The sequence below is a fragment of the Neovison vison genome, chromosome 3 (assembly GCF_020171115.1).
Source record: "Neovison vison isolate M4711 chromosome 3, ASM_NN_V1, whole genome shotgun sequence".
Classification (NCBI taxonomy): domain Eukaryota; kingdom Metazoa; phylum Chordata; class Mammalia; order Carnivora; family Mustelidae; genus Neogale; species Neogale vison.
Window position 1 is genome coordinate 233,765,195 of NC_058093.1, and position 25,500 is coordinate 233,790,694.

At 40.4% G+C, this 25,500-nt stretch overlaps 1 protein-coding gene across 1 annotated transcript; it reads left to right on the forward strand.

Moving 5' to 3' along the window:
* The first annotated feature begins 432 nt into the window (after positions 1 to 432).
* Positions 433 to 22,142, forward strand: PPP1CC (protein phosphatase 1 catalytic subunit gamma). The gene is made up of 8 exons (XM_044244279.1): positions 433 to 661; positions 12,495 to 12,626; positions 13,605 to 13,835; positions 17,798 to 17,902; positions 19,229 to 19,452; positions 19,660 to 19,794; positions 20,782 to 20,842; positions 21,750 to 22,142. The coding sequence occupies exons 1-8, from the start codon at positions 607 to 609 to the stop codon at positions 21,818 to 21,820; spliced, it is 1,014 nt and encodes a 337-aa protein (XP_044100214.1). The 5' UTR covers positions 433 to 606; the 3' UTR covers positions 21,821 to 22,142.
* The last annotated feature ends 3,358 nt before the right edge of the window (positions 22,143 to 25,500 follow it).

The window sequence follows — 25,500 nt, forward strand, 5'->3', positions numbered from 1 at the left end:
CATATTTCTATTAGGGCCTAAATTACAGAACCCCCGAATTCTTCCGGTGGGCTTTCACATGGCCAAGCCTGCAAACATCCGGCCTAATGAACTGTATCTGGCGGAGGCTGCAATCCCACGAGCGTACAGCTGCATCTTCCCCTCATCTCTAACTCCCGCGTGCAACTTTGCAGCTCCCGCTCCCGCCAGGGGGCCTATTTGCTCGGCCGGTTTGGCGGAGGGATCCCGCGCGCGATCGCAGTTACGCTCAACCGTCTCCTCCCATTCCCGCGCTCTGGCCCCGCCCCCTCCCCTCGCTCTGGTCCCGCCCCCTCCCGCGCGCCTTTTGGCCCATAAAGAAGTCCCGGCCGGGCCGCTGCACTCCCCCGCGCGCATCCGTGCGCCGACCGAGACTGGCTAAGGAGTCGGCGGCCATTTTGTTCTTCTCGTGGTTCCAGTGGGGAGAGAAGGAGGAAGCAGGGAGCGGGGCGGCTGGGGGGGACCCGCCGCGGCTGCTGCCACCGCCGCCACCACCGCCTCTGTGCTCGAGGCGTGGGAAAGGAGGTGTGAGTCCCGGGCGCGAGCCGGCGGCGGCGCCGCTGCGGGAGGGCCGGCGGTGGGAAGGCGATGGCGGATATAGATAAACTCAACATCGACAGCATCATCCAACGGCTGCTGGAAGGTGAAGGGGTCGGCTGACGCGCCGGTGGGGGAGGCGGGTGGTCGGCGGAGCTCGCGGGGGAGGGGGGAAGTTGGGAGGCCGGTTGGTTGCAGCGCCGACGGGAGTGAGCCCCGCGAGTTGGCTCGTGGAGCCAGGTGCTGCAGCCGGAGGGAGGCCGGCCGGGGTCCCGCTCTTGGCCCAGCCCGCGGACCCTGCCGGCTCCGCTCATTCATTGCTCGAAGGTGCAGCCTTCTTCCCGGAGATTTGAAAACTCCGTTCCCCACCCCCACGTTTCCGGTCCGTACTCCCCTTGCTCCCCAGAAGCGGGACCAGCCCTTGGAGGAGAGAGGGCTGGGGGCCCCAGTCCGCCCTACAGGACGGCGTGTTCCTTACTTTCTGGTACCCGTCCTCTCGGAAAGCAATTTGTTGGGGCTGTGGGTTCCACCGGCTTTGGGGACTTCTTTCCTATCATGCTTATTTTTTGTGTGGGGCTGGGGTCGGATGGCCCATTTCTTGTTACTTGGTGGCGAACGTTCCTATCTGCTGAGGGTGTGGGAACCCATCCCCTCCTGCCTTCCCAAATTCTTAATTCTTAAGTTACCGTATCTTGAAGAGGACTCCGCGCTCTTTTCTGAACGTGCAGCTAACACGAAACCAGCGATGATAACAGTTGGGTTATCTTTCCAGTGTGCCAGGCTCCGTATTAAGCGCTTTGCGTTCATCTCATGATTACATTCATAGCAATACTCAGCGTTTCTAAAGCGCTCACGTGTGTCAAACATTCTTAGAGCAGTTTACACACATTTCATAAATTATCCCAACAATCTTGAGAGATGGGTGCTATTATTTTCTTTCCCGGTTTTCAGAAGAAGCAAAGACAGAGATTAAGTCATTTGACCAAGGTCACACATTAGTGACAGGTTTCAAAGCCAGCCGGGAGCTAGAACTTGCTACATGCCACCCTTCTTATGTTTGAAGGAAGGAAGTTAAGCTTAGGTTAAAAGAAAGCTTTAATTTTGGCTGACCTAAGACTCCTGAAGTGCCTGACAGTCGATTCACATTGATGGCGGATACAGTTGAAGTTTGGATTTTAAACAAGGTAGTTGAAGTGAGCGTCCCCCACCCGAATTTCCAAGCCTGTGTACTAAATCTCGTTTTCTGAGATTTTGGAAGAATTCGGATCTCTTGATTTGGGCACTGGATAATGAAGATTTGGCTGAGTTTTAACCAGTTTTTGCCTTTACACTGTGCTCCTAAAATGTTGTACTGGAAGTGCTTGAGAGTTGGAGTCCAGAGCAAGAACACTTGGGGCAGCTCTGGTACTAGAATTTGCAGATCTTTTAAATTAAGTCATAAAAATGAAATATCTGAAAATATCTTAATCCATCTTGGATTTTTTTTTTACTTTTATATTTTCTTAAAAGAAATATGTCTATAAAGTCCCCTGAAATGCTCTTGAGATGTCGGCGGCATTTGTGGGTGAAAACCTTGTCACTCATTCAGGACTTGGCATTTATTATAAGAACTATATTTTTCATATATTTTCATGATAGTTAATACAGTCCTTTGATTTCTGTGAGGCCACAGACAGCCAGAAACCGATTAAAACAGTTTGCAGTAAGAAAGGATCTTTTCATTAAATATTTTCATTTTAAGCCTTTAACTTTTACGTATCTATACAGGGTTATGTATAGGCAAATTAGCTGGGCTTTCTTTCACTGAGGAAACAAAAAATTGGAATTGATTAGAATCAGAACTTTAAAACCACTTAAGTCTTGTTAAGACCTTTGTTGCTTATAACTATTCACATAACAGATTTGTTCATTTAGTCTTAGTTTTTCAATCATGCTAAGAAATTTACCGTGATAAACTTGGATCATCTAAAATGAGATTGTTTCTTAATAGTTCCTCTTTACATGTTATGTTGCACTGAAAACCAGATTTTTTTATTTTACCATTTTTTAATTGAAATTAATAAAGCATTGCATTTTAGTGTCTCTGGAATGGGCTAATTGCACAACACTGTATACTTCAGATTTGCTTTTTTCTTACCAGTGTTAATTTGGCAGAGGAACGGTTGAAGATGATCCATTGAGGATACAGATTAAACACAGGCGTGCGTGCATACACATCCATGTTAGAAAATGTTGATAATAAATTTTCTGATTTATTTTTTTTGTACTGTCCCCAAAACCTTTTTTCCTAAGTTGTTTTTGTTTTGTTTTGTTTTGTTTTTTAATTTATTTGACCAATGGTGAGAGAGGGAACACAAGCAGGGAGAGTGGAAGAGGGAGAAACAGGCTTCCCACAGAGCAGGGTGCCTGTTGTCTGATGCCTGATGCGGGTGGGGCTCTATCCCAGGACCCTGGGATCATGACCCGAGCTGAAGGTGGACTCTTAACTTACTGAGCCACCCTCGTGTCCTTTCCCTTAGAATTTTAATTAAGATGTAAGTATATCTGAATATGGTATATGAGCTTTGTGACCTTATTTGTATGTTCAGAATTGTCATTTTAGGACTGAAGTTTAGTTGAGAAATGGCTCGGTAATAGTACTAAATAGGCAAGTCAAAGTGAGGTCTTTAAGAAAACCATCATGTTGCTTTGGACTACAGCTTTGCAGTTGTTTTCTAGTATAAATTTTAAGTAGTTTTTCCGTAAGTGAGGCATCACTTAGGTGACCTACCTTGGAAGCTTTTTTAGGCTCTGCCTTGCTAATGATAAAACTTGAAACTCCTTAGTTTAACATTCAATAATTTGAATAACTAACTGTACAGTAAAACTTGGTAGATTTAGAGAGAAAATAAGCCAGCTGTTGATTTGGTCTGATAGTCCCCATGTTGGAGAAAAGTGAGAGGGCAGAGTTTTACTTTGTAAGTGACTAGTTTGGGGAGCGGAGATGGCCAGTACTTTCCTTACGTAGCAGGTGGTATAACTTACTTCACATCCAGATTTGCAAAAAAAGCATCCGTGGTCTGAAGATGATGATTGTCAAACTAAGACCTTGTCAGGCTCTGCATAATTGTCCTATTTAAGTGATTTAAATAGGACTTCTTCCTTGGCCCTCAGAACACATCTAGTACTTAAATCCTCTGATGTGTAAGAGTTCATCTGAAAGTAGGGAGTGTTCAGATACTCTGAAACTATAAAATTAAGTGGCCCATGTATTTAGCTTTTTGATGTAATATGAGACGTGTTTATAAAGGCAGTAGTGCCTGGTCTTGAGGATCATACAAAGGACAAAAAAAAGTTCTTTAAATTTTGATCAAAGAAAACAAAGTAATCTTCTAATGAGACCTCTGCAATTACTATTTTTTAATTGGTCAGATAATTTAGCAGTTGGAGGCTTTTCTTGGAAACAATTATAGGGTGTTTTGTTGATAAAGACAGTAATATCAAAGCTTGTGTTACTAATTCCCTAATTTACAAGAAGTCTGTTTTGAGAGACCCATTGTCCTTCCCTCCCCTTGCAGCATGTCAGTAGTAGGCCTCATCCTCATCCTCTCCCATAAGGTGGGAGAGGAAGGATCTCTTGGAGACATGATCTGCAACCACAGCGTGGAAAGGATTACTCTCCTTGTACCCAGAGTGCCCCCGTGTTTGTCAGTAGCAGGAGGCATCAGTGAAATCTAACAGGATGGCGTGTGTCCCGAAGTGCTTGAGGGAATGTGAGCCACCAGAGCGGAGGCCAGCCTTCCCTTCTCCCTCGCGGGTGAAATGGAGGCGGTGCTGGGCTGCGCATTAGTAATCCGTTTTCAAAGGTAAAGGTAGAGGTTGGTCGGTGAGATTGTTTTAGGTCTTTGATATTGCGGTCCTGTAATCTTTGACCTGTTCTGCAGATTATGTGCCTGTGCAAGTGAGTTTACTTGAGGTAGGTGAGGATTACAGATCCTGAAGCTGGGCAGTGGTTGATGACGGTTATACCAGCTTGGCGGTTCCACTTCATTTACAGTCATGGCAATTAGAAGACCTTAAAGATGGAAATGTGAAGGAGACAATATTCTGATGTGAATTGCTTTAAAACTGGAAGTCTTATTCAAGATGAATAAGGAAAATTTTTCATATTTTTGGAGCTTATGGAATTCTGAGATGAATTATTAAGATTTAGGATCAGACCCCTGTTTCCAGGCATGTAAGAACAGATGATTTACCTAACAGGTCTTGATTATGCATCTTAAACTTCCAGTGTCTCCACTTCTCTAGGGTTTGCTGGCACCCAGAGTGGGTGTCATTGGTATTAAGCCTTATGAAAATGTAAATTACTCATAAAATACAGGGTCAGACCTCAAGTCTAATTAGTGGTATTTTATCAAAATGGGTTGTTAGATTGAAAAGATAAACATCTTTCAATAAACTGGTTTCACATTAGGTGTGGAAAACTCAAGATACTTTGAGAGCAGTAGTGTTTTCCAGCTATATCTTGAGTATTTGTCTTAAGAAAATTGGTATCACCTCTTAATGTCCAAAGTATGTACTGTTGTAGCATTAGTATGTAACTGTTGTAGCAGTTAGTTGGAACTGAACAGGAAACATGCGTGATGCACATAACTTAACAGGAGAGAAGTAATAAGTGAGTTAGGTCAGGAGGCCTGTTAAAAGTGAACATTTATGGGCCATAGTATAGGTCATCTAAAACTAAGTAACCTGTATTAAAAAGGGTGGGATATAAATGCAGAGGGTTTTTATGTCCTTGAAGCTTTAAGGCTTGTACAGATTTCTTGTTCTCTTTGGTGGACCCTGATTCTTTACCTAAAACCCTATTCAGATCATGGGGTTGGAAAAAAATGTTTTTTCCTCCTGATAGTCTAAGTTAAAAACACAAAACATTTATTGCAGGAAAGTCCCTGATATGTGGATGCAGTACTTAGGATTGGTGGCTGTTTCTAATATAGGGGAATAGTCATGCCATTAGAACTTCTCAAATTCAAGGCAAAAATGAGTTCGATCTGTTCTTAATCAGTTCCAGAGTTCACCTCTTTTACCATTAAGTTTGGAACAAATGACTGGAAGTGTATATAGTGTCAGGTGACTGGCCTGTCCGCGCACAGTAGGGCTGGCTGTGGTTGTGTCTGAGCATTCTGATTTTCTTTATCATCAGGTATATTTATGATTCATTCCATACCTCTCTCGTTTAAGTTTCTTTTTTCTGTAGCATACTATACTTGAGAAGATAGTTTTAAGACACAAAAATGCCACTCCTGTTATAAAATCTTAGTGCAGTTGTATACCTTGTAAAAAGTGCCAGGTCTCCCTTCCCCCCCCCCTCCCCCTCCCCGCCTTTTTTTGACTGTTCAGCTTGTAATTTGTCATTTTGTGGATTTTTGGATTTACTAAAACAATGTAGTTTTGAGAAGAGACTTTCATGGGACGCCTGGGTGGCGCAGTTGGTTAAGCGGCTGCCTTCAGCTCGGGTCATGATCCCAGCGTCCTGGGATCGAGTCCCGCATCGGGCTCCTTGCTTGGCGGGGAGCCTGCTTCTCCCTCTGCCTCTGCCTGCCACTCTGTCTGCCTATGCTTGCTCTTGCTTCTCTCTCTATGACAAATAAATAAAATAACATCTTTAAAAAAAAAAAAAAAAGAAGAGACTTTCATGATCTTGACTTGCATTTAAATTGTGAAGTTCGAGAAAGTTTAACAATAAAGCTGTGTAGGCAAAAAAAAAAAAAGAAATGCACAAAGTATAACAGTAGCAGTCAGTTAAGAAAATCAAGATGGAGGGCCTGTGTGGTGCAGAAACAATTCAGGTAGTCTAAAAGTAGCAAGTCTTCCTGCTGGTGACTGCGATGCAGCCAAATGATTCTTGATAACATTTTTGTGGTTTCTATTTTGTGTAGTTGTTTGTGGGGAATATGTTGCACATATTTGCTGTTTTCGTCTTGGTTTGAGGTCTTCCTTTCCTAAATCTATCGTGTAGTGTGAGGTTACTGATACTCTGTCGCTGAAATGAATATAATGTGCAGTAGTTTTAGGATTACCACCAACTTTAATTAAAGATTATCTTAAAAAGCAAAATCTGCGGCAGTTTATTTTTATGCTGGTTATGCCATCCTTAGGTGCTCTCTTTGTGTATGCTGTTTCTTTTAATTAGACTTACTTTCAACAATTAAGGGACTTTTAATTAAAGAGCAAGAAGAATACTTTTTTATTACTCCTAGATAATCCCAAAGTAGTCTTAAATTCCCTTGCATGGTTTTCATTTCTGCTTTGCTTGCAGCCAGGCTGTCAGAAAACTTAGTGTTGCTTGTGAGAAAAAGCTGTCATTGCAAATAATCACCGATTACATTCTTTTACTCTTTCAAGTTTTTGTCAGTTTGGTTTTGATACAATTGCATGGAAGTTTTTATCATACACTCATTTTAGTGATTTTCCAGATAGATAGATAGGTTTCTATAGACCATCCTTGCTGTTAACAGCCATAATGCAGTTTTCTGAATCTTTCTAGCCAGATAAAGGTTTTTACTCAAAAGTCATAAGTTTAAGATCTAAATTGGTATATTAATGTATTGATCACTAACCCACACATGTTTGCGATGCCTGCTGATTTCCACGCAATGCCTAGCATCTGGGTTTGTAAGAAACACTCCCATCTGGAAAATGAAATTCTTATTTGTTGGAATATTTTGGATTCCTTTGGCGATTGTTGAAATAATTTGCTGTTTACTATTTGAACTACCATAGCTACTTAGGAAGGTAACATGACAGCTCTTGAATTTCCTACCAAGGGTCTTGTTTTTGTGCATGTTTCTCCCATTGCATACACAGCACAGTAAGGGCTTTAAACCTCAAGGTAAGTATTGGTTGATGTTTATTAAGTAGAGCTGCACTGTTTGTAATTAGAGAGGTTTTTATTTAAAATAGAGAGGTTTTTATTTTTAAAAAACCTTTGTCTTTTTAATGATACTGAAGATAATATCCTTACGGTGAACTTTTAGTTTTATAATCTTTATGAAGGGATAGTTCTAGTCATAGCCTTTCTAATGAGCTGCAGTTACAAGTCTTGTTTTCTCTGTCCTCCACAAGAGAAAGGACAAGGTTCTTGTCCATCCTGTTTACCAGGGTATCCCCAGCATCCATCAGAGGGTCTGGCACATAGTAGATACTCTGCAACTATTCTCTTGAGTGTTTGAAGCGTGGTTAGTAAGTATTGATAGTCTTAACAAACAGATTGCCTAAATTCGTTCTGATTTAATACTTCTCAGTTGTAAGGATGCTTAATGATTTTATATCCTGTCTCATAATTTTCTTAGGAAACAGTGACCACCATATATTAGGGTTTTGGTAGTTTGTCCTGTGAAAACTCCGTGGTTTGGAAGTTAAAGACGAACAAATCCTCAGTTGGGAGGGGAGTAGTATGGTAGCAGCACCACCAGACCTAGAGTTCATAGGGGCCTGGTGTCGTTATAAGCTCTGTGACCTTGGACCAAGTCACTGAATCTCTCCCATCCCACCCAGACTGTAACAGAAGTGACAGAGCATAACTTCGTAGGATTTTTGTGAGGATTCAGGGGCAATGTAAAGTGTGCTAGTATGGTGGCCAGCACGTGGTAAGTGCTTGGTAAATGTTAGTTGCAGCTACTAGTGAGTGGTTATTTGCTGGACATTGAAAATAGTGAAGTAGATTTATGCACTAGTGGCCAGTATGGCTATTTTAAAGGAATATCTAGTGTTTATTTGAACTGCTAATACCCATTTTGAAATCTTTATCTTTTAATTGTTAGGTCATCTTCAATATGAAATTTAAGAGTAATCCTAAATTTTTGCAACTAGAAAAATGTTCTGTTAAAGGCGGATAGGAAAATTACACTGTTATTTTTTAATTTTAAAGCAGAGACAACAGGTTTTTTGCTAATCAAAAGCATGTAGTCTGGAATGCATGTTTAATTCTAATACCACATGTCATCAATACACAAGAGATTTATCCACATTTCGTTCACACAGCAGTTTGAGCCCCTGCCACGTCTAGCCATAGGCATGTACACTGCAGAGCCAGTCCTGTGGTCTTGGGGTTTACAGCCTACCAGAGTGTTCAGATGAATAGGTGGAAGCAAGATGGCATTTACGGTACAAAGTATGATGTGTGTTGAGTGGTAGCCAAGTGTTGTGAGAGCATTTCAGAAAGCATAAACAGGCTTAAGAGAGGAGAGGAGGTGGAAAGGAGAGGCTCTCCAGGGCAAGGTAGTAATGTATAAGCAGTCTTGAAAGGTGAGCAGGTATTTGCCAGTTGGTAGATGATAGTTTTCGCAGAGTTCTATTTTCATAATCTTATTGATTGAGCTAATTGTAGGGAATTTAAGATGCTTTGGGACCATGTTGTTTTTAATGAGCACTGTTCTCCAGGTAGAAAATCTTGATTTGTTCTGGAAAAACTGCATTTAATCCTTATTGCACATTAAGAATAATTTCTAGGGGCGCCTGCGTGGCTCAGTGGGTTAAGCCACTGCCTTCAGCTTGGGTCATGATCTCAGGGTGCTGGGATCGAGCCCTGCATCAGGCTCTCTGTTCAGCAGGGAGCCTGCTTCCCTCTCTCTCTCTCTCTCTCTCTGCCTGCCTTTCTGCCTACTTGTGATCTCTGTCTGTCAAATAAATATTTTTAAAAAAATTTTTTAGATTGTTAGCAGTATTGCTTTTTACTTAATCTGTATACTCCACTCAGAGGACAAACAGGAAAACAGAGTAAGGAAGCTATCATAAACTATGTTTAAAGGTGGTAGTGGGAAACCCTCCAAAAGCAGTAAAATTTATATTAGCAACATTAACTTAATCTGGTGGCATTGATTTAATGGTAGCATTTACATTAACAGTACAGCCTTCATTCCATACAGGTGTGGAATAATTATTACACACTCTTGAAAGACTTAAAGTGGACCATTCATTCACAAGTGTGCGGCTCTGCTGAAAAAGATTGAGGTTGAAAACCAGAACCTTCTAGGAGTCCCTTCCTAGCCAAAAATAAAAGTTTCCTGCTGGGCAGTCTGCCCAAGCTTCTGGCTGACTTGTGGTATAATTGCTAATGATTGGGGTTTTCTGGCCAGTGAAGCAGGAATCCCACCGTCTTTCCATCAGGAGTGTTTCTTGAGTACCCTACTGTGTGTGTCAGGAGAGAAAATTATTGTGGTTCTGGAAAAACCATTTTTCATTGCTCAATTGCTATAGTATTATAGATGTGTCTGTTTCATATCTTCCCTCAAATTATCATTACTGCCCTTTCCTCTTCATTACTTCTCATTTCATAATATTTTGATCAGAAGGAGACTGGTATTGGTGTACTTCAGTTACATATTTTGGGGTCCAAAGTAGTAATTTGTTCAAGGCTATAGAACCAGTAAAGAAACTTAAGGCTGTAGTTCACTGCTCTCAGCATTTTCTCTTCATTGTGTGCTTCAAGAGTTTGGCCCTTCCCTCTTGTCATCTTTTCTTATGTACTGTCTTTCATTGAAAAAGCAAAACCCTCTCTACACGGTGTTGGGTTTCTGTTCAGAACTTGTTCTCCAAGAGAACTCAGGGATTCAGTGGCTATTCAGACTGAAGGATGGCTTTGCCTAGGACAGTATTTGTCAGAGAGTATTTCTCAGCCATTTTTTTTTTTAAGATTTTATTTATTCATTTGACAGATTCCAAACTAGCAGAGAGGCAGGCAGAGAGAGAGGAAGGGAAGCAGGCTCCCCGCTGAGCAGAGAGCCCGATGCGGGGCTCAATCCCAGGACCCTGAGACCATGACCTGAGCCGAAGGCAGAGGCTTAACCCACTGAGCCACCCAGGCGCCCCTCTCAGCCATTTTTTATGGAAAAAATTTCTCAACAGGCATCAGATTTTTTACCTGTAATTTTGGACACTCTAACATTAAATTCTTAAAGAACAAAGCTAGATACAAACCAGTTAAACTTAACTGTTTTTATTCACTTATCAGGCTGAATGACTTTGTAAGTTGAGTACAAAGTCTCCAAAACTGATAAAATTTAAATTCGCAACAATAATTTAATCTGATGGATATTGTGGTTTTGCTAAAACTAAATCACTTTATATTGGGTTTAATGGTAGAAGGCTATAACCAAACAGTCTGTATTTAGTCTGGTCCTGTGATTTTGGTTCAGTTCTAATTCATAGACTGCTTTCATAAATCTTTTGTACAAAACAAGTATTAAGACTGCAAGTTGAGAAGAATCAGTCCCTGTATTTAACCATACCTTACCAGCAAGCAGGCCACTTCATAACTGTAAGGTTAAGGTAAAATTAGCAATTCAGTGCTCTTTAATCTGTACTTAAGGACTGTCTAATCTGCTATAACTGGAATCAAAACAGAAAATTTCATTTCCTGCCTACCTGCTGATAAATGAACTCTTACAGGGCTGGAGTGCTTTACTTTGATAGTGAGTAGAACTCAAGGGTGCTCAGATGTGGGCAACACACAGTGCTGTACCAATACTTCTTTCTCCCTTTTCTTTTCTTGTTTTGTATCAGTTCAGATTACTAGGAAGCCTTCTTTACAGCATCTCTGATATTCGTTGCCCCGTAAGGGCATAATTGTATTCACAGATGCAGTCCCAGAGATTGCGCAGCAAAATATGTACAATGAGCCTAAAGTGTTTCAGTGAAATACAAACAACACGTAAATTTTTTCATAGAACTCTTGAGGAAATACCAATCATCCTTTGAAAAACACTGATGGAGGGGCGCCTGGGTGGCTCAGTGGGTTAAGCCGCTGCCTTAGGCTCAGGTCATGATCTCAGGGTCCTGGGATCGAGTCCCGCAACCGGCTCTCTGCTCAGCAGGGAGCCTGCTTCCCTCTCTCTCTGCCTGCCTCTCCATCTACTTGTGATTTCTCTCTGTCAAATAAATAAAATCTTTAAAAAAAAAAAAAAGAAAAAACACTGATGGAGGGAGAGTTCTGAGCTTTTCCAGTCTCACCTTTATTTGTTTGTTTGTTTGTTTAAAAATATTTATTTAGAGCATGTGTATGCAAGGGAGTAGGGGGGTGGCACAGAGGGAGAGGAAGAGAGGGGATCTCAAGCAGACTCCTCACTGAGCCCAGAGCCCAACACAGGGCTTGATCTCACGACCCCAAGATCACAACCTGAGCTGAAATCAAGAGTTGGACACTTAACCGATTGAGCCACCCATGTGCCTCTCCAATCTCACATTTTAAAAGTTTATTTATTTATTTATTTATTTGGACAGAGATCACCAGTAGGCAGAGAGAGAGGAGGAAGCAGGCTCCCTCCTGAGGGGAGAGCCTGATGCGGGGCTTGATCCCAGGACCCTGGGATCATGACCCGAGATGAAGGCAGAGGCTTTAACCCACTGAGCCACCCAGGCGCCCCTAATCTCACATTTTAAAGCAAGAATCCTTAGAACCAACTCAGTAATGTGACAGTCTCTGAAATCTGTACAAATACTAGTTCATTTATAAGGTTGGAGAGGAGAAGACAGGAGGCAAAAAGAGATGGCCTGGTGGACAGGTTGTAGGTGAACAAGACCAGTTTTGTGGCTTGGATACAGAACTGAAGCTGTGGGCTGTGCTCAGTGAGTCTGATTTCAGTAAGTAGCAAACGAATACCTTTCTAACAGTGTTCATACACGGAATGTGGCTCCTTATTCAAGATACTCTAACAAGTCTTAACTTAGTATAGAAGATACAACTAAATATTTGATGAAAACCTGAGATTTTACAGTTATAATTAGGAATTAAAACCATATTCTTTAGAAGGGTTGTGAAAATAAAGTCGACCAGAAAGCCGGTTAAACTATATTTTTGCCTCCTCCTCATTAAACCTTGCGCCTTCTCAAGTATTTTTAATTTGTATGTTAAATTGTATTTCGACTTCATTTGACTAACTGGAGTTTTTCTCCCCCTATAGTGAGAGGGTCCAAGCCTGGTAAGAATGTCCAGCTACAGGAGAATGAAATTCGAGGACTGTGCTTAAAGTCCCGAGAGATCTTTCTCAGTCAGCCTATCCTACTAGAACTTGAAGCACCACTCAAAATATGTGGTAGGTTTTGGCACATGAACAGTTGCCTTTGATTATGCCATTGATTGAGTGACTTGAGAATATACAGGTGCCCTTGTATTAGCCAGCAGAATCGTTTGCTGTTTATGGTTAATCGGTAACTATTGAAATAACTTTACTTTTAGAATTAATACCTCTAATGGACTTAGTTTATTTAGATGTGCTTCAGATTTTCTAAAGATTATTTCACTAAAGGAATATAAGCATCGCAGCAGAAAGGAAAGAAATGACATCAAACAGAGCTAAGGAAAGGTCTGTACTATATGAATACATAGGAATTACAATTAAGCTTAAAGCGAGACTGGTTATGCTTAAAACAGACTTTCCTTGATACCATTTTGTAGTCTGTTTCTACAGGATAGATGCAGATAATCTGTATAAAAACTGAAGATAATCTGAGTAATTCTAAATATTCTAGCGTTTTTTACTACAGTGATCAAGCTTATATGTATGTTTTTAAACTAAAATGTTCTTTGGCATTATCTAGCAGGAATTGAGAGCTGAATGAATGGGGGGTGTGTGTGTGTGTGTGTGTGTGTGTGTGTGTACCTTTGTTCACACAGGTCTGGGGCTCACTAGCAACGCAGCAGTTTTGCTGACACAGTAACCGAGGCTGAGCTGCCGGAGATCTGATAGTGGTCAGCAGACCTGAAAGGAATGCCATGTTACTTGGCAAGAAGGCCTGCCTGGGCATTAATAATCCTTTCCACAAAATTAATTCTTAATTAGTTGACTTTGTGTGAGATTCTAGACATAAGTATATGCTTAAAATTGTTATTAAGCTCAATTGAACTAACATGATACAAGATTGGAATTTAATGTTAGCCATCAAATTTAACTCTAATTATTAGGGGTCAATCCCATTATGCAATGCATGTTTAAAGGATGTCTCTCCAAAACTTTGTTAGTGGATTGAACAATAAGTATGAGGGCACTGTATAACTAAATATTTGCTTCTAGGTGATATCCATGGGCAATACTATGATTTGCTTCGACTTTTCGAGTATGGTGGTTTCCCACCAGAAAGCAACTACCTGTTTCTTGGGGACTATGTGGACAGGGGGAAGCAGTCATTGGAGACTATCTGCCTCTTACTGGCTTACAAAATCAAATATCCCGAGAATTTTTTTCTTCTCAGAGGAAACCATGAATGTGCCAGCATCAATAGAATTTATGGATTTTATGATGAATGTAAGTACTTTCTACATCTAAGAAGACTTACTTAAACTGAGATACTTGATCATAAACTGCATATACTTCTGTTATGATTTGTGAGCATTTAGATGAAGTGTTATAATCTCTCGTTTTCTGTTTCATTAACTTGCTCTTACCTTAGTTTTTTCTTAAGGTAAAAAATAATAACACTGCCACTGTAGTATAATAATGTCCTAGATTCTTTTGTGATGTGACTATTAGATTAGATTAAGAAGTAGTGGTCACAGTGCTAGCTTCTTTAAGATCATTGTTGAACTTAATTCTTAGTATACCTCTGAGGACCTTTCCAAATGGTTTTATTTTTAACAACTTTATTGAGATATAGTTTCTTTCCATAAAATCTAAGTATACAGTTCAGTGATTTTTAATAAATTTATGGAGTTGTATAACTATCACCACAGCCCCAGGCAGGCACTAATCTGCTTTCCTTCTCTGTAGATTTGCCTTTTCTAGTTCATGTAAATGGTATCTTGAAATATACAAATAATTGCTTTTTTGTGTGTGATTTTTTTTCCCCCCCTTATGGCACATGTGCACCCAGGACAAACAGCAGTTAATCCTAAAATGTGCTAAAAGAAGAAAGCGAAATTAAAAACAAAAAAATTATTTGTGTAATATTTTATACATGCTGTGACCCATTTTGGATTGTTTAGTTGAAGGTATACTTTGAGTTGTTAATTGACAAAAAACAAGATTCTTAAAGCCTTAAAAATTGCCAGGTTTGGTGGAATTTTTTTTGTTGTAGTGTTGTTCAGTAAGTATAAAATGTTTAAGGGGGGATTGGGTCCTTACCCCATCCTCCTTTTGTGCTTATTAATTTCTGCCAGGAGAGGCTTCAGACAGGGAGGAGAGAGGTCGTTAAGGAATTTGAATCACTACATTTGCCAGTGATGATAACAAGGCCAGTAAAGAATTGTCACTGTGTCCCTTCCCTAAACTGTAGTCATAACTGATAGTGTGGTGTTTCTCCATCTCAGTTCCACACAGATGTGTGCAGCTAGCTCATTTGTTAGAAGTGCACTGCTAGAAAGATGATATTTCTAGACTTCGCTCTCCTACTCTCACCCTCTCCCATAATTGTATGTTTGCCTAGTCTGAGGCCCTGAGACCTAGCTGGTAAGATGAGGTGGGGAGGGATCACCAAAGAAAAATCTTCGGGGTTCTGAACTGACTAGGGCAACTGAGTCTGTGGCCAGAAAGGTGGTTGTTGTTTTTAAGTAATCCCTACACACAACGTGGGGATTGAACTCCCCACCCCGAGATATTCTACCAACTGAGCCAGCCAGACGCCCCAAGAAAGATTCAATTTTGACAATGAAAGAAATACTAGTAGAGCTTATTCCTAAGATAGTGAGATGAGAGGTAGCAAGTTTTATCAGTTGTGTTTTGGTTATTTGTTACAACTAATACTTTTTAGAACAGGTTAAGGAAAGTTTCTTTTTGTATGCTGTTCAGCAAGTACTTTGATGTTTTCATTGATGAAGTTCAATTCCAGATAATCTCTTTGTGTGACATATATCCAAATGTGAGGATATTAGCGACATTGTTTTCAGCTTCTATTTAATGCCGAAGACTTTAAAAATTATTTTAAATGGTCAGCATTGGTCGATTCTTGTTTGGTTCTCAAGACTTACCGATTAACCTTGTGCTCAAGCTCCCCTCACCCCCCATCAGGCAGGTATAACTTGCCATCCAGTCTACTTGTGAGCAGAAAAGTGTCCTTGACATAGGTGGCTTTTGATTGATGGTTTGCAGACTTTTAAAAAAACTGATGATAATTTTATTAAAGTTTTCAAGTTACAGTGAAAGGCTTTATTAAAATGCAGACTTTCATGGAATAGTTTAAAACCACTGCTTTAAGTGATAGGCTTCTTTCACAAGTACAACAAGCCCTCTTATGTGCTACTGTTTCTCCCTCCGACCCCCACCCCAATTTTTTTGTAAGGAGAGCAGTCCTGGAAAAGCTGGTGTACGTTGTTAGATAAAATGCGAATGTGTGTTATCCTTTTCTGATACCAGAGCTGTCTGATCTGTAGTAATAGGAAACTGCCTTAGGGGTTCTGGCTCAGAATCCCTGGATTTGGAAGCTCGAAGAGACCTGGCAGTTATCCAGGCTAAACCTTTCTGGAGCCAGATGTTCCTACTGGTCTGGAGTGGCCTTAGGGAGGAGATACAGAGGACAGAAAGGGTCCTAGGATTTAAGATTCTCAGAGGCAACAGGAGGAAGAATCCTAATTTCTGTTGAAGGAGCCAGCGGAGATAGCAAGGGAGTCTGCAAGACAAGCTGGAGTGTGTTGCATGAATAAAGAAACGGGGAGCAGAGCAGACTTCAAGAAGGAAGAGGCTTCGTCGGCACTGGCAAATGCAGCCCGTGGACAAAGGAAAAATCCAAGTGAGCCATTGGTCGGTCATTCAGAGATAGACTTCAGTAGAAAATAGGAGACAGAACCAAATCACTTTTATGAATGGAGGTTAGGACCAGCCCAGCCTTGTTCTTCTGTTATTTTACTTTTTAAGTAAAAGGTTCCCTTTCAGCCTTTTGTAGAGAGGATTTCTGTTTGGCTTCCAGAACCCTCCAGTGAAGGAAGATCAGGGATAGGGAATTAGTGTCCTCCAAAGAAATATAAAACAGGGTGAACCGTGGTGAGAGTTACACCGTCGTAGAACAACAGACTATTAGGAGGAAAGACGATAGTCCTGTGCAAAGGGAGAAGTCAAGTATTTGTTGAATTTGTATTACGTTCCAAACCCTGTGCTGAATTCCATACCTGACTGACTTTACAGTGGAGTGGAAGGTGTGGTTCGGGGACCTGCTACTTGGGCCACTCTAACTTTCCAAAAATATTCAGCTTTAAACCTGTAGATGTCCCTAGAATAAGAAAGGAGAGGAGACGAAGGACAGACTTGGCTTTAGGAATGAAGATTGTGCTTTGATCTTTGGGTTTTCTGGTATGGAGGTACAGGAGACAAGGCACCTCACAACTGGGCCATTCTCAACCCAATTCAGACATTTGTGCTTCCAGAATTTATAAGTAGGTTTTTAACTCAGAACATAATTTGCTTGCAGGAACAGTGCCCTAAAGTTGTGCTTATGTCCAAATCACACTGTGACTCCAGAATGCATGACATACAGGTGCTGGTGGGGGGAATATAATCACCCTATAACATTGTTTCGGCGGGGCGCGGGGGGGGACGTTCTGAGCCTTTCTGGAGTGTTAGAAATAGTTATCCTGGAGCACCTACAGTAAGGAGTCTGTATTCCCCTCTATTTGTTTATTATGCCTGCTAACTCGAGTCTGTAGGGCTGGGAGTTACCTGGTACCAGTAAGCTCTTAATGATAGTGGTAGATGGGATGGGTGTTAACTCTCAGAAGCTTCCTCAGAAAGAAGATGGTAATGGCACATGTGTAAGCTGTTCATAATTGCCTCTGGGTTGAGATTGGAATTGGGACAAAACCGGCTAGATTCCAAACAGTCAGAGCTGCCAAATTATTATTGAGGGTTAATGATAATCCTTAATCATTACAACTGGGATTCTGATTTCAAACTTCTGTGGGATTTTAAAGTATATCTAGTTCTGCTAAACCTATCCTCCAGGGAATTTTTTTTTTTTTTTAAGATTTTATTTATTTATTTGACAGAGATCACAAGTACGCAGAGAGGCAGTCAGAGAGAGAGAGAAGGAAGCAGGCTCCCCGCGGAGCAGAGAGCCCGAGGTGGGGCTCGATCCCAGGACCCTGGGATCATGACCTGAGCCGAAGGCAGAGGCTTTAACCCACTGAGCCACCCAGGCGCCCCTCCTCCAGGGAATTTTTAATAAATCATAGCTCTTGTTTACTTAAAAAGTAATTAGCATCTTACTTTGGGAGAAATTGTCCTGAGACAGTGAACCTGTAGAACACCAGTCTCTTATTTTAACCATCCTAAAATTTTCACAGGTAAAAGAAGATATAACATTAAACTATGGAAAACTTTCACAGACTGCTTTAACTGTTTACCGATAGCAGCCATCGTGGATGAGAAGATATTCTGCTGTCATGGAGGTATGTGGGCTAATTTTAGTTGCAAATAGATTTTGTTCCCTTCTGAAGGGGGTACACTTTGACATTTGAGTTGTCATTGGGATGACTTCTCTGTCCGGTGACTCTCCTTTATTGATGTGTTTACCATGGGTCCACTCTGGCGCAACCAGGATCATTTGGATAGAAATCAGAAGTAAGGAATTGATTTGTTACAGGGAATTCTAGGCTCTGTAACAGTTTGACTTGAAAATAGAGCAGAAAGTGTTTTTTAAGTATACAATGAAGAGTGATTACTATGCTGTATCATAAATCCTCCAGAATACTGAAAATGTGAGTAGACTTTCCTTGGTCTGTTTTTGATCCTCTCCTTTTAGAAATTTTTCTGACTTGGATTTTAAAAGCCATTTTATTTTTCTCCATGATTGTGCTTTATATAACATAATTAAAATAGTAATTATGAAAAGGATTTCTTTTCACCCGTGGTCAGAAGTTAGACAACTGTGGAAGAGCCAATACAAGGTATTTTAATAAAGCCATTATCCCTGCCCTCATATACTTCAGATGGATTTGGTAGAGCTGGGCAAATGATTTTTTTTTTTTTTTAATTTTTTAGTTTTTTGTTTCTGTTTTTGGTGTGGGGTTTGTTTTTTTTGTTTTTGTTTTTTTGTTTGTTTGTTTGTTTCGTTTTGTTTTGTTTTTGTTTTTTGGTGTGGGGCTTTTTTTTTTTTTTTTTTTTTTTTAAGTAAACTCTACCCCCAACATGGGGCTTGAACTTACAACCCCAAGGTCAGGAGTTACATGCTCTACCCACCGAGCCAGTGAGATGCTCCTGGGCATGTGATTTTAAACTCAGATGAAAGTCAACTACATCTCAGCTGGTCTGATAGATTTGATGGTCCTTGGACAGCACAGGTTTCCTGGAAAGCTGCATCACACCTGAGCATCTGCACCCTCTACACTCAGTCGTTACAAATGGTCAATAATAAAATCTAGAATGTACATTGTTCATTATTATCATCAAAGGAGTTGAGGAGTAGTTGTCTATAATTAATTTTATAGGGCTCTCTATGTTGAGGTAGCGGATTCCAAATACCTTTTAGACATACTATGCCTGACAGATTGGTGCTTATAATAAATTCAGTGCTTTTTCAGTTGGGGTTTTTGGTGTTTTGTTTTGTTTTTTTGTTTTTAACCAAAACTAAATAAAAAAACATAGCCATTTAAAAAAAAAAATCATAGCCATAGATTTAATTTAAGCCTTCCATGTTAGCGTCATTTAGTCTCTCTAAGCAGATGGAACTGTTAAAGTGAAGTTCTATTTTCTTCCAATTTTTTTTCATGTGATAGGTTTATCACCAGATCTTCAATCTATGGAGCAGATTCGGCGAATTATGCGACCAACCGATGTACCAGATCAAGGTCTTCTTTGTGATCTTTTGTGGTCTGACCCCGATAAAGATGTCTTAGGCTGGGGTGAAAATGACAGAGGAGTGTCCTTCACATTTGGTGCAGAAGTGGTTGCAAAATTTCTCCATAAGCATGATTTGGATCTTATATGTAGAGCCCACCAGGTATTGATTTTGAATTTTACATGTACACTTAAGAGCATGTGTGTAAGCACAGATTCTCCTTGTTGATTTTAGTGGGTAGGTATTGCTTATTCTACAAAATGTCTCTGCAGATGACCTGTAGGAGATCAGGCTCAATGGGAAACTGAAAAGTGGTTTTACTCACCTGCAATTTATACCTACTTACACTAAAAACATTTTCTCTCCAAGGTGGTTGAAGATGGATATGAATTTTTTGCAAAGAGGCAGTTGGTCACTCTGTTTTCTGCACCCAATTATTGTGGAGAGTTTGACAATGCAGGTGCCATGATGAGTGTGGACGAAACTCTGATGTGTTCTTTTCAGGTAGAGGATGCTTTCAACATTGTTTTCTTGCTATTATGTCTGAATTTTACTTTTTTTAAAAAATGGCTGTTTCCTGCCTACTGTTCCATTTATGTTTTTATTCTCCCATGAAAGTGTTTGTCCTAATTCAGCAATCAGTGAACCCCTTTTAAGGGGGAAAAAATTGTAGGCTTTTCCTGCCATGTTGAATTTAACTGTTTTTACATTATTTGAATGGGGTAAAAAAAACAGTTGGCTCCTCATGCTTATAGTTCTTTACTATAAATCTAAAACTTATGTCAGTGTAATGTTCAGCTAAAATTAAATCCCCACTTATATGTGAGAATAGAACGGACTGCCATGTGCCAGATGTGCTGTGTGATTGTTCCCTTCTCCCACCACTTTTCTTTAATTTCCATAAGACTGATTCACCAGGACATCATTTGGCCTTCACTTGGCATAGAAGTATCATTTATACTTAAAGCCTGTCTGGGTCTTTTTCTCACTCTCTGACTACAATTAAACTTAGACAGTTTTAAGCTAGCCCAGTCATAATCATAAATAAAGCCACTGAGGTCAAGTGGCAGTCATCACTTAAATGTTTCACCAACTATTGGGGAGAATTTGCAGCTCCCCGAGATTATGAGAGGGCCCCCTGTGGGTTTGAGGGAGGAGGGTGAGGGTGTAGGGAGCTCTCCACCCCCATGCTGGAGGGAATAGCCTGGAGATGCTACAGGATCTGACTTCAGAAAATTGTCATTTTATCCAGAGGCAAAATAGTTCGTCCCTGTATTTCATCTGTTCATCATAGCATTTATTATCAAAATGTTTACATATTAACTATTAACATGTTTATGTTAATATGGTAGTGGGCCTTTCAGAGTTGTTGGGTCAGTTTTAAATGGTCAGAAACCTTTCTGAGCAAAAGATTTGAGTGAGATTTAAGAAATCTTAAGATTTGGGGTCAAGAATATTTCCTAAAATGGATTTACCTTTGAATCTTTGCAGATTTTAAAGCCTGCAGAGAAAAAGAAGCCGAATGCCACGAGACCTGTAACACCTCCAAGGGGTATGATCACAAAGCAAGCAAAGAAATAGATGTCATTTTGACACTGCCTAGTTGGGACTTGTAACATAGAGTATATAACCTTCATTTTTAAAACTGTAATGTGTATTGGTCAGCTTGCTCAAATAGTGTGTTTGTGGGGGCCCCCCCTTCCATTTTTTGAGTTAATGAATGACATTTGCTGAGTTATAACAGCAAATGAAAGACTCTCCATTCCCAAGAAAAAATGTTTTTTTGTTTTTTTTTTTAACTCTGTATTCCTTTTGCAAACAACTTTAATGATGGTGTTAAAGCTGTACACCCCAGAACAGTTTATCCTGTCTAAGGGGTAAGTGTACAATTGATCTTTTTAAAATTCAGTTCAGCCCATGAATAATGTAAATGCTCGTTTTCTTTAGGATATAAAGAGAGCCCTAGGGTGCTCAATCTGTACATGTTATTGTCATAAAATGCATACTGTTGATACAGACCACTGTGAACATATTTTTTTTTTTAAATTTTGTTTCAAAGGGATTGCTTTTTTCTCATTGTCTTGTCATGTACAAACTAGTTTTTATAGCTATCAACATTAGGATTAACTCAACCTTGCCAGCATCACTGGTATGATGTATATTTAATTAAAGCACACTTTCCCCTACCGTATACTGAAAATGACGATTAAAGCCATTATTTTAAATGTTTGTGACTCTTTCCTAAAGCCAAAGTTTCTGTTGAAATATGTATTGACACACCCCTAAGTACAAGGCGGCATGGTCGTGTACGCCTGCCACCTTCTTGGGGATTCAAGAACAGGTTTTTGGTTTTGAATAGCAGTTAGTTAACATAGTGCTGTTTAAGCTATTAATGATTAAAGTTAATAACATTTTGTACAATTTCCATATAGTCTATTCATTAAGTAATCTTTTTACAGTTACATCAGGCCTGAACCCGTCCATTCAGAAAGCTTCAAATTATAGAAACAATACTGTTCTATACGAGTGACCGATTATGCTTTCTTTGGCCTACATTCTTTATTCTGCGGTGAAGTTGAGGCTTATAAGTCAAAACAAAGGAACTAACTAAATATCCACCAGTTTATACAGAACTCACAGTATCTATGACTTTTTTAAACTAAGATCTGTTAAAAAGAAATCTGTTTCAACAGATGACCGTGTACAATACCATGTGGTGAAAATGAATTCAGACTTATTAAACGACGAACTTGTTAAATCCTCTCAGTGTCTATTTATCAGCACAATACACACAGGAGAACTGTTGATGGCATATTGAATAGATTTTAATGAATAAATTGCTCTGGAAACCACACAGTTTCAATTTGGATTTGTTTTCCTTCAAAATAGTCTGTTTTCCAAAGATGGATTGTAATAAGGATGCTCATGTTTGTGGCGTTCTAACCCAACGGAACTGCGTTTCTGAAGCCCGGTGAGGAGACGGCGCTCTCTTCCACCCCTGCTGCTGGGGAGGTGTGGGACTTGGTGCGCTGCGAGGTCACCTGCATCCATAGTTTTCTGTTGGTCCGGGTTCGGTTGAACAACGGCTTTCTTTCCCAGACTCAACCACCAGTGTTCACATGCATAGGTCTTTGCTTTCTTCTCGGTTCCCTGATTCATATGGAACACAGCGTTGTGTCATACACGTGTGTCATGAGTGTGTCAAGTGGATATTAATTTCTTGAGGTACTTTAAAAGTGAGTGAAGACATGTTGCTTGCAAAGCACTTTCTTCTATCAAAAATTGGCTTCTCTCAGGGAGTTGGGAGGAGAGCCTCCTAGTAAGAGACTGTTGGAGCCAGTGGTGATGCGTGGAGGGGAAAAGCACAGGGCTGCTGGGGTCCACTCCTCTCTGCACTAATGGTCTCGGGTTCTGAGACATTGGCCCCGTCTTCCCCCTTAAGCATGCTCCTCTGTCAGGGAGATTGGATCTCCTGACCCTCTAGTGCCTTATTCCACATTCTGTGACAAATCCAAACTTGTTTTATTTTACTTTCTTGTCATAGTCTCCCATCTCCCTCTTTAACTATAGGAAGGAAGATGAGCAGTGATTATGGCAAAGGCAAATTTCATGTGTCATTAATATGTGCCCTGGACATTATCAATCATGTCACTTTGAGGATTTTGAAATTCTTTAGTTATAAAATTGGGCTACTCTACTCAGGTGATAGAGCCTGGAGTGTGTTAGCTTGCTTCAAATTCTTTCAGAAAAGGGGCTTCTGAGTGTCTCAGTTGGTTAAGTGTCTGCCTTCAGCTCAGGTCATGATCATGGAGTCCTGGGATCGAGCCCCACATTGGGCTCCCTGCTCAGGCAGGGAGTAGTCTGCTTCTCCTTCAGCCTGCTATTGCCCGTCCTTACGTGCATGCGCGCTCACGCTCGCCCTCTCTCTTTTCGCTCTCTCTGGTTCTATCTGAAATAAATAAAATCTTTAGAAAAATAAAACTAAGAATTCTTTCAGGAAGAACACATAGCACCAGGTAAGTGGGAAACAAAATCAGTCTTTGTTTTAGGACTTGAGATCTTAGGAGGGGTTCATAATTCAAAAGTAGTATGTTGCAATAAAACTTGAGTTCTTCCCTTATGAATCTCAGTCTGCATTAACCTTACTTTCTCATTTGTTATTTCTCTTCATGTGCGTCTGAAGTCACATCTGCCTTTCTAAACCATTGGTTAAATTCTGTCCAGGTTCTGGCTCCTTTCCTACCTGTGTGATTTGAGTGAATGACTTAAATGCTGAGCCACAGTGTCTCTTGTAAAACAGGGAATGTATTTGCCTCATTGTGAATCTTGAATGAAATGATGTGATATGCTCAGAGTAATGCTTGACTCATAATAGTGTTATTCACTATTTGTTGCTTCATAATTAATCTCCGTTTCACATGTTTGAAAACTCAGCTGGCCGGGACCTATATAGCGTCTGCCTATTACATAGAGCCCTCTAATGACCTGATACTAAGCCATGGACAGCCAAGCAACTGTGAGCACTGACTGCACACAAAACACCTATGTAGTCAGCAAATACAAAAGAAACAACCAGGAAACATGAAGTTGTTGAAATTATTAGTATAATATGTAGAATTCTAGTTTTCTTACGTGATTTTTTTTTTTAAGTATTCTTGTTTTCAAGATGACTGCACCTGTATATGACCATTCAGAAGGGTGATAGCTGTTCTTATGTAGCTAAATAGTCTGTATGATATAGTTGAAACCCATCATTTGAAATCACTGGTTTGTACCTACTTGACTAGGCCTGCCTGTATCTAGCTGCAGTGAACAGCACAGATGCTAACATGGCATACTTTTCAAGTCACAGATACATAAATGGAATGTGGGACATGGGGACTAGGAACAGACAGTTGAGTGTTGAGTCATCAAGAAGGCACAGAATTCAGACTGAGGGAAGAGAAGAGAAATCACCCGAGATTTCCACTGTGGGACCATGATGGGAGGTTAAAAGAAAACTGCTGGGAAGTGAAGATAAAATAATAGCTGGCAAACTGAGGCAGAATGGGCAAGAGCACTTTAAAAAAGGTTAAAAGGTTTGAAGGTCAGTATGCCCATTTCCCCATCTCCTATGGAAAGACAGACCCAAGGCTCCTTCAGCCTTGCAAACCAGTGAGCCGGAGTCGGCAGGGATCATGATTGGCCTCTCTCAGCTCTGTGAATCAGATGCATGCAGCAGCCTAGAGCGGAAGAATGGGACACCCCAGGCTTTGCTTTCCTTGTGTGTAAGAGAACCAGAATACTGAGGGATTGTGAAGATGGAAAACCCACAGAAAGTACCTAATATTTGGCTTAAACATACTGAGTATTCAGTGAGCAGCTGTAAGACACCAACTAAAGATAGTTTCTAAGATTTACATAAGTGCCCCCCGCCCCCCAAAAAAGGAACTTAATTGGGAAAACTTGTCCAGGCATAGGCAAAAATCAATTTTCATTCATCCATGCTGGATTATATATGTGAGCTTCAGATGAAGAGTAAAAATGAAGACCTGGTATCATTGCTTTCAGCCTCATCCCAAGACCAGTGAAATGACCAGAGTTCCTGGCATCCCCAGATTAGTACATGCTTAACAATTGGGTGGCCACAGAGAGGACTACTGTTTATCTGACCAGCACAACAGCTGCAGAAGCTTGAACAGACACAGCATTTTTATTTATTGCCTAGATCAGTAATTTCAAATACAGGTAAGTATTTCAGTTGCGCAGGTTATGTCATTTTTTGGTCAGTCATTGAAAATGAGGATGAGAGCACTTCAGTTAATTGTGAACACTAATGTAATCAAAAATTAAGAATGCAATAAATAGGAAAATAGAGGTTATCTAGATAAGTTTATCTAGATGTTATCTAGATAAGTTATCTAGAACTTTAACAAAAATTTCTAAGCATTAAATATGAGGCATGAAAACGATAGGAAATTGATCAGCATGGCGAAAATCTTAAGTGCTTCTGAAGGTACTCAGAAGCATCTTGCCGTGCACGAGGCTTAAGATGGAGGGATTATGTACAATTAAATCAACCAGGTTTTTAAAAGTCTAAGTACTGGGGAAGATGGAAATCCTTGGCTTAAAGTTACTAGGGCACAACACTCAGGTTGGTTGTAGGGCTGGCCACAAGACACCTTGCTCTTACATCAACGTCAGGTAAAGGTGAGCCGTCCACTTACTATG

What these genes read in the sequence shown, in the direction of transcription:
- PPP1CC (XM_044244279.1), top strand. Translation starts at nt 607, where the DNA reads ATGGCGGATATAGATAAACTCAACATCGACAGCATCATCCAACGGCTG. An exon ending in TTATGGATTTTATGATGAAT is followed by an intron (nt 13,836 to 17,797) that starts GTAAGTACTTTC and finishes AAATTTTCACAG; the next exon opens with GTAAAAGAAGATATAACATT. An exon ending in ACCTGTAACACCTCCAAGGG is followed by an intron (nt 20,843 to 21,749) that starts GTATGATCACAA and finishes ATCTTTTTACAG; the next exon opens with TTACATCAGGCCTGAACCCG.